At 35.5% G+C, this 9577-nt stretch overlaps 1 protein-coding gene across 1 annotated transcript; it reads left to right on the top strand.

Annotated features, from left to right (window-relative positions):
• Positions 1 to 1976: 1976 nt before the first annotated feature.
• Positions 1977 to 3461, top strand: LOC149562090 (protein TIFY 4B-like). Its single transcript, XM_089825627.1, has 5 exons — positions 1977 to 2260; positions 2339 to 2619; positions 2687 to 2804; positions 2878 to 2935; positions 3015 to 3461. The coding sequence occupies exons 1-5, from the start codon at positions 2116 to 2118 to the stop codon at positions 3244 to 3246; spliced, it is 834 nt and encodes a 277-aa protein (XP_089681753.1). The 5' UTR covers positions 1977 to 2115; the 3' UTR covers positions 3247 to 3461.
• The last annotated feature ends 6116 nt before the right edge of the window (positions 3462 to 9577 follow it).

The raw sequence follows: 9577 nt of genomic DNA, 5'->3' as shown, positions 1-9577 counted from the left end.
CTCAACTCAAGGGATTCACAATAGGCTGGTACACCCTCAAGGAACCAAGAACATCTCAAAGATTACAACAAAGAACCCTGACATTATATACCAATAAAAACAACATCTTCACTCACACAATCAGATTGCTATGTCTGATTGCATTGTTCATAACTTCAGTTCTAAATATCTTCTTGAAAAACCCTTTGGAGGAATTGTTTCAAATTAGTAATTCTAAAACATACCCAAAGTTGAGACCAATCCAATTAGCAGATTATAAATTATGTACTCTGAACCAAGACCCATATTTTCTGTCATAAATCAGGAGCCAAATCATTAACCCTTCCTAGGGAATCAAATAACTTTCACAAAATAAATTTAAATAGTACCAAACCAATTCTGTAGTATCCATTTCTAAGTCTAGTTTCCAAATATATAAGTTATTTTCTTTTCTCATTCATAAATCATTGTATAATATCAAATCTTTTTCTGCAACACCATTGAAGGCATTTAAAAATCAGTTTTCACTCAAATCTTCATAACTTTCCCAAATCTAAATGAAAATGATTCAAACCAGTTGGAAATGAAAGGTAGTTCACATATCTTTCCAATGAATATCATTAGAGATCCCGAGTCTCCAAAATATGTCCGCACCACACGCTGCAACATGACTATATTCAGCGAATCTCAAATCTGCAAACATCTACTTTCACCAAAATACCCATAACTTATTCATTTCTTCATAAAATTGAACCAAACCAAAAGCATGAGAAGAAAGATTCATCATACTATATATCCATTACTATATTACATGGTTTCTAGATTGTACATGGCCGTACAAGGCCTGGAAACTACTCTAAAACTAAAAAAATCAATCAAAACCACAACAATAAAATGCACCAAAAATGTATCAAAGTATTTCCTCTTCTCCAAATTGATTGGGTTCGACAATACAATGGTTTTTATATCCATTTGTTAGTTATAAACTTTCCTAACTACCCCCAAGACCAACCATATACCTTTTTACATCATTTTTCTATTATTAGCAACTTTCTCAATGTTGCATTTTACAACTTTTTACGCAACTTTTACATTTTTGACAAAAATGGCTTCATAGCCTTTACAACTTGACCCAAATACAATATAAATGACTCAAATGTATTTAATATCACAAATAATGAATCTTAACTTTCTCATGTTCTTGTATTTAATGTGCTCCTGCACCACTCACCCATTAGACACATAGTATTATTAGGAACTTGAACATAATGAGAGTGTATATGATGCTACTTTGCAAAATGTTAACATCAAACTTACAAAAGTTGTTGTACATTGATAATCATGCTTTGAGCATTTTTTTCGTTAAATATTTATACCATTTGATATAAGTGTATGAGATATATAATGTATAAGTTAAGACTCTTGATCATTAGAACAATTTAATACCTATATGATAAACTAAATGAACAAGATGATTGATATACCCATAGTTTGATGATTACTTTTTATCTAATTTTCACACTATTTTAATTAAAAAATTATAAAATTTGCAATACACATTTATTAGTGATTGAAGTCATAGTAAAGATACACATAATAAAGATCTTACACTTAGATTAATTAATAATCTTGAAACTTTATCGATAGAGCAATAAACTTTGTATAAATTGTTTTAACCTTCCTAAACATCTACCTCTCCAATTTCTACAATTCTCTTTTTGGCGAGAACTTAGCTGTACTGCCTTGTTTTTAATGAAATTTAATGGGAAAATGAGTTTAGAGCGTGTTTGGTAGGGGTGCGAAATGAATAATAATAATTTGATGGGGAATGTCTGGCAAAATGCGAGTGCCTTAGTGAGGTTGGTAAAATCCAAAATGCCCCCACGAGGTGAAGCAGGAGTTGGGGAAAAAGGAGGAAAAAAGGAAATCCCCTATACTTTAATATTGGAATGCTTGAGTGGTGCGAATAACAAGGCCGTATGATGTACCTGGAAGAGGGAGCCCCCATGTGACCACTTGCTCACTGCCCCCTGCCGTACACCCCTATCATCCCTCTTTTTTGCCTTTTCAGCAGAGGCGTGAGGAAGAAGCAGGGATTGGCCTTTACCCTAACTAGAGACAGAAAGGAGAGAGCAGATGAAGATGATGATGATGAAGGGCGGAGGCAGTGGCAGTGGGAGGGGCAACGGCAACTCTGGCGAAAAGCCTCTGGAGGAGCTGAGCCACCAGGACATCATGCAACTCACTCGCGAAGACTGCCGCCGCTACCTCAAGGAAAAAGGTACCTCGTATTTCCCTCTCCCCCGCCCTCTCCTGAGTGAATGAATGAATGATTGATTCCCCCTCCCACGCCACGCAGGAATGAGGAGGCCCTCGTGGAACAAGTCTCAGGCGATCCAGCAGGTGCTCTCCCTCAAGAACCTCTTCCACTCCACCCCGGAAGAACCTCCTCTTCAAGGGGAACTAGGGGAAGGGGAAGGGGAAGGGGAAGGGGAAGCCCCTCCGCTCCCCCTCCTGGCAGAATTGCCAGTGCTCGCCACACCAAATGCTCCCTTCACCACCACCACACGCTCTGGGGCGCAACTCACCATTTTCTACTCGGGAATCGTCAACGTCTACAACGATGTGCCTGCAGAGAAGGTAATTAATAGACATTACCCATACCCATACCCACATAGGATCATGTCCCTCACTGTTTGTTTTGCAGGCACAAGCGATAATGCTGCTCGCCGCGGCAGCCAATCATTTGCCTCTGCCTCTGCCTCTGCCGCTGCCGAATGCACAGGACACGCCCTCCCTTGCCACCACTACTCAACTACACAAAGGTAAAGTTAAAAATGTGAACCTTTTAAAGGCCTTGTAAACCCTCCTCTCACAGTTTGGTGGTTGTGAATTCAGAAACGCCCGTAACGAGGAAGGCATCGCTTCAAAGGTTCTTGGAGAAGAAGAAGGACAGGTAGGTGTGCTTGCTTGCTTACTATACCTCTCTCTTTCTCTGTTTCCCTCCATTAATGGATGCCATTCTGTTTGTACAGAGGGCGGTGTAAGGGAGGCGCGTCGGCGTCAAAGAAGCAGCCACCAATGCTGATGGGGATGTTTATGCACCCTTCTTATTGGAGTGAGGCGGGGAAAAGCAAGGCCTGCACAAAACCCACTCATGCCACTGCCTCTGCCCCTGCCCCTTCTCCCACCACACCTCCCCACACACCATCGTCGGATGAGCAGAGGAACTCAATCATTCTAAATTCTACCCAACAACCTTCGTGACTTGACCCAATTTCCAAGATTTTGGCGGACCACTGCAAAACTTGTTAACTCGTCCCATTCATCTGCATGCTGCAGCTCAAGGTATATCACATTTTAGAAGACCTCTTTGTATGATATATAGATTGGAAGTCAATCAATGAGAGAGTTTGACTTCTCTTCAAAAATAATTTAAGTGGTTCACAAAAGTATATAATATGTTTCTAAGATTCATGGTTTCTCCTTTTTTTTCAAAATAAAAAATCTTCAATTAATAAATATGAAGTTTTAGAATTTAAGTTTAAATATTGTGAGACTGTACAAGTTTATATTTGAATTGTAAATTTGTATATTTATATTTGTGTGAGATGTTGTTATACTTATAATTTGAACATAAATGAAATTAAATAAGAAATAATACTTATATAAAAATCAAAACAATACTAGAAAATAAAACAATGATATCAAAAATCTATTGAAGTATTACCAAAACTTTCATTGTTGAATGACTTGATTCAATGACAAGATGGTATGTATATCTTGCTTTGTTTGAAGTTGCCTATTTTAACATGTACTCAGCAAGAACATTATGGATGAATTTATAAGTTTTTGGAAGGATAAATAGAGAGCTAAGATTAAGGATGAGATTAACCTTGAAGAATTCTCTAAGATCAAGGAGGCAATGAAGGCATGACATGGATGTAGTTAGACTTAGGATTGATTTGATAAATATAGTGAGTTGTTTTCACCATGAGAGAAATAAGGAACATGTGCATGTAGTGAGGCAAGACTCTTGGTCTTGTTGGAGAAAATAGTGAAGACGCAAGGGCTAGTGTTCTTTTGTCCTAACAATTCATAAGTTGTGTTGAGATATGCTTGATTGTTTTAGTTGTATTTGAAGGATATATAATAGTTATAGAAGGAACATCATTTATTTGATTTATTGCAATATGTAAAAGGTGCTTAATCAATAGCTCTAGGGAAATATGTAGGTGTTTGTAGTTCCATTATATTCACATGTATTCATTTCTTTTATAATGAATATACAATATTTTAGAAGTAGTATTAAACTATTATTCAACAACCCTTCAAAACTTCTAATAAACATGTTTAGTACATGATGTCAAGAAGCTCTAAGGAAATCAATATACATTACATAAAGTGGATAAAATAAATTTATATCACAAAAAACAAGATAGTAGGTGCAAGAAGAAAACAACAAAGTCCTAAATCTATCCTTGATCTCTCTCATTGTCTTTATATTTTGATAAATATAATATAATTGAATTTTAAAGCAACAACCTTTCTATCTACAACTATGTTGGAACCAAAATTTGTAACTCCATTTCCTAGGGCAAAAGAATTCATTCACAAGACCAAAGCCTTCCCCATGCAAGTGTAATATATTTGTCAATAGATCATGGAGGGTTGAAAGTCAAATATTTGAGAGCCACAAAACCCTTGGAGGAGCTTTGAGAAGGTTTACAATATTTGGATGTTGTTTGTGGAATTTGAGTGCAAGTCAATGCTTGATAAAGTCCATCTATGATAACTAGGTCCTAGTAGCAGCTCGAAAATTTCAAGTTACATTTGAAACTTTAGGACTTTTAGCACCCCACATATCTTTCCTAATGTATTACAAGTTTTGGAAGGAAACACTTCTATTGATAGCTTGTATGTTGTCATCAATGACAAACCAACATGATTTTGATGATCACTTGTTATTTATCAAAGGCCAAATTACAAAATTGGCTAAGTATGGCCTAGCACAAACATTGAGTAGGTCATAGTAAATGCTTGAGTACAGATATGTTCAATGGAAATTTGGATAGAGAACACAGGGGAATCTTTATGAAGGTAGACACTACCTTACCCCAGTTTCACACTAGTTGTTCATTTCAGATGCTTGAGTTATGACAATTTGACTAATAGTATCCCAGTATGTAGATGTGTACAGTCATAGTAAGTTGGTAGATTGATCAACGATCCTAACAAGTTGATGACAAAAGTTGTTTTAAAGGTTGAGATGGTAGAGTCAACTTAATAAAGGTCCATGTTGATGATCGAGGTTAGGAACAAGTTTTGTGTAGGGATTTGGCCGACACCCTACATGTTATGTATTTAGTTCTTAAGGTAAATTAGTGAAGGTATTGTTCATATAACTTCATGTATAAAACCAAGTTTTTGTGTGGATCAAGTGTTACAATAATTAGGGAGGACAATTTTATGATGGACATGAATGTGAGTTACACTTAAATAAAGGATCAAATTGCAGAGATTAGGTGAGTAGTACAACAGAGTTTTGATTTGTGATCAGTATATGTACCTAAATGGAATTGTTCAGGCATAGTTAATGCTAATCTGCAATTTACTCTTTTGGACCATAGTCCACTTATGTTATGGAAGGCACTTTTGGTAACTTATTAGTGAGATGTAATATGGGCAATATATTAGACTGTGGGAAAACAATAAACATGCTTCTTGTCTTGTTTGGATAACTTCAAGAATTGTCTCACAACAAATGCTTAGAATGTTGCTTGAAAATACTTCAATGTTGCTTTAGTAGTCCTTGTTAGTTCACCAATGTTGAGTTTGGTTTTTTATACTATTGTGTCCTTTGTCTTCAAGGGAGTTTTACCATACACTCATGCATTGTTTCAAATACTACTAATCTCTCTAGGTATTTTTGGATTTGCCATGACCGGAAGTATAACCCACCACAAAACATTTATCTTACAAATATAGATGTCATTGCTCTATTTGACTTGTTTCCAGACCCAAAAGCTACAATTCCCAAAGAGTTCAATTGAAATACTTGACTTTTTATAACCCATATATGAAAAAATAGAAATTGTTATATAATTATTACAAATAATAATATGAATTATCTCTAATAACATAATGGAGGCTTTAAGTGAACAAACACATTTCAAAGTGTTGTTTGATACTCGCTTGAAGGTGCCCAAAAACTGAGCACTCAAAATTTTCACTACTTAAAGACAAATGTCGAAGTAGTCATGCACAAGTGCCCCAATAGTAGTGAACAAATGAACCAATCATGAATCAAAAAAGCTCAAAAAATCCAATAAGCTATTGATACATGTGTTATTATTTTTAGACTCTTTTAAATTAATAAATGTGAGGTAAGTATGTGTGAGTTGTCCCACATGTTTGATTATTAGATGGTACTCTTAGTACAATGATATTATTTCAAAGAATAACCACAATCTTAAAATCATTTGCTTTTATAAACTCATTATAAATTTTAAATCTCTCCCATGTAGATATTATATACATTTTAAAATATAATAAAGCTAAAAACACAATTAATTCCTTACAGGAAAATAGAAGGTAGAGTATAATTACAATGAAATTCAAATTTCACTTATATCTAAAAGTGCGCACCTATGTATGGAGGTGAAATTCAATTAAATTCAATACATTAGCGAATTCGTTCCGACCAATGTTGGGAGGCCCAGAAATAATTGGGGGAATGGGAGAAAGGTAGTCGTCGTGGGGGGCACAGCAGGAACACGTGGGGATGAAAATGCAGTGGGCCTCATCCGTACCTCCACTCGCCCTTCCTTACACGTGTCTTTCACATCACTCAAGGGGGACTCGACATATGTGAAGCCGGATCTCCTCCCAGCCGTTGATTGGGTCGAGGCCTCATTATGAGGGAGCAGGGTATGTGGATATCTATTCACCCTCGGTAATCATAATCCCCCACGCCTCATTGCTTTCTCATTGTTTCTAAACAATAATATTTAATGTTCTTGGGAAGAACATAATATCATACAATATCTTTTGTCCCATAGCTACCTATGTTATAAATAAGAATGGAATAAACGTAGCAGTTTTGTTTTCTTTCTTATAATATAAGGTTTTGAATAAATTAAATTATAATTAATTTTTAATCTAAGTAAAATAAAATATATTATTTTCTTATATTAATTCAAAATTAAAATAATTAACTAAAATTAAAAATAAAATTAAGATTATTTCTAATCGAGGAATCATTTGACAATTTTAAAATAATTGATTTTTAAAGTTGTAGTAATTTAAAAATGGTCACCTAGACTATTAGCCCTGCTCTCACCATTTTTGCTAAATTATTAAATCATATGTCTAGATCAAATCTTTAAATACCAATTTATTTGATTTTATCCTATAGTTTGATCACTTTATCCTAATTTCGTATTTAATTATAAGGAACATGTGCCTCTTTAATTAAATAAAAGATCCCTTTCATCTCTTATCATAAGTTGCACACATAAAGTCATTTTCCCATTTTAAAAATAAAAGAAAAGACTTTTTCTCACATAGAGATGCAAAAGTCAACTCTTTCTTATTGGTGGAAATGATCTTGCACATGGATCATGTAAAAGTCAACTCCCCACCCTTGATTAGATCTTCTTGTCTCATGATCTCCATCATTCGTACTTCTTTAAAATGGAGAGTTCTCTCCTCGTTTAGGACCCATCTTCTTTGCATTAGTGTTATGCTATTTGTTTTTCTATAGGTATTTGTGGAGCTTATGAAGAATCTTGTGGCTTCATCTTCATTCTTGCATAGCATTGTAGCTTGGCCTCATAGTGCATTAACATAGTTTCCTTTGTGCATTAGAATAACACATTTAACTTAATTAGAGGAATTGTAATACTTTCATATTATTAGCTTAGTTTGCATTCTTTGCATCTCATATAGCTTAGCTACATTTTGGCATATATCATGGTAGTACTTAGACACTAGCACTCTTGCTCTTGTCTTAGAATCTCCCATTTTATGGTGTACTTGCAAGGGACTGGATTCTTAGGCTTAGTTGAGAGCTATTTTCATTGTTATTTGCATTCCTTTGCACTACATGGTTAGGGAGCTCTAGGTCGACATTTGAGACTCTCAATCCATGAGATCTTAGAGAAGTGCACATTTTGTGCGTAATTTTTTCACGCCTACCGTGGGGGAAAAACACTATGTTTTGCCTTCTTTTATGCATTTTGTTTGTCAGTGTTACGTATTAAAAAAAAACAGTTGAAAAGATCGTATGACACTTTTCTAACATCATATGACAATTTCTACAACTCTTGTGTGATACTTTGTTAGTCAAAAGTATCGCACACACGTTGATATTTTGTCACACTATAGTTTTGGACTATATCGTCTAGCTTAATACAGAGTATCACACATGCATAAAGTATCACCCAATTATGCAATGTAAGTATCGTATGATAGTGGTAGAAAGTATCGCTTGGCCTGTAATAGGTTGTTGTTTAGGTTTTTTGGTCAAAATTTAGAGTTCTTGGAGCATTTTGTTTTCAAATTTTTGGATCATCTATTGTCTGACCAATTCTTTTGCAGGTTTATTACAACCTTTTGGCTAATCTCTTTTGATGTACTAACTCATTTGTTTTGTAGGGTTTCCTAGGGTGCTTGCAAAATTGCTTATTAAAAGAATACATGTCAAAGACTATTTACTAAAAGGGGCTACTAAGGTTTTGTAGGCTGCCCAAACAAAGAAAAAATAAACTAAGTGTGCTTGATTTTTAATTTCATTTCCATGTGCGTATATTAGTTGCTACTTTTCTTAGGCAAATAAAGCTTGTGAGTAGGTCTCTTTGTTGGTAGGAGAGTATGGTCTTCACCCTTGTGGTGAATTAGAAATCTTGACACTTCATTGAGTCTTGAATGTGAGTGGCATATTCCACTTTTTAGTGATTTTAATTAACCTTCTTTGCATGTTTGGGGGAAGCACATGGAATCATATGCTCTTACCCTTTGATGAATCAGAAATCTTGACCCCTCAGTGTGGATCAATTTTGCTTCTATCTCCTAGTGAGATACTACCTTTAGAGGGATTACTTTTGGTGAAAAGATACCAATAGGAACAACACAAAGTGGGAATGAGCACAGCCTAGCTAGCCTGACCCAAAATAATCATAAACCCCTTGACAAAGGCCAATGTCTTGGGGGGCGTAGCACTCGTCTTAATTTAGTAGAAGTACTTATGGGATTGAGACCATGAGGAAAATACTAAGCGAGAATGCTTAAGGTACTCTTGTTGCGGCAAGGTCCATTATTTGTCTTTGACAAGGTGTCCTATAATTAGGTGCAAGAGGAGTGTTGCAAACAGAACCCTTTCAAAACACCTAAGGATTAGAAGATACCCTTATTATCTGCTCAACATCTTAGAGCAAGGATATATCCTAATGGACTACTCAGATCACCCCAAGATTTTACACTCACCATTTGTGTCCCTTTGGTTGTGCCAATGACACACCATGACAAAGCCAATATCTATTGTGAGAAACCACTTTATGTGAGGTAAGGGGGCATCAAGTGTGCATCAAGTTGTTGA

Source organism: Cupressus sempervirens, chromosome 4 (genome assembly GCF_028749045.1).
Source record: "Cupressus sempervirens isolate cs-2001-9-10 chromosome 4, ASM2874904v1, whole genome shotgun sequence".
Lineage (NCBI taxonomy): Eukaryota > Viridiplantae > Streptophyta > Pinopsida > Cupressales > Cupressaceae > Cupressus > Cupressus sempervirens.
The sequence above is the reverse complement of the archived record's forward strand: the minus strand, read 5'-3'. Positions and strand labels throughout refer to the sequence as shown.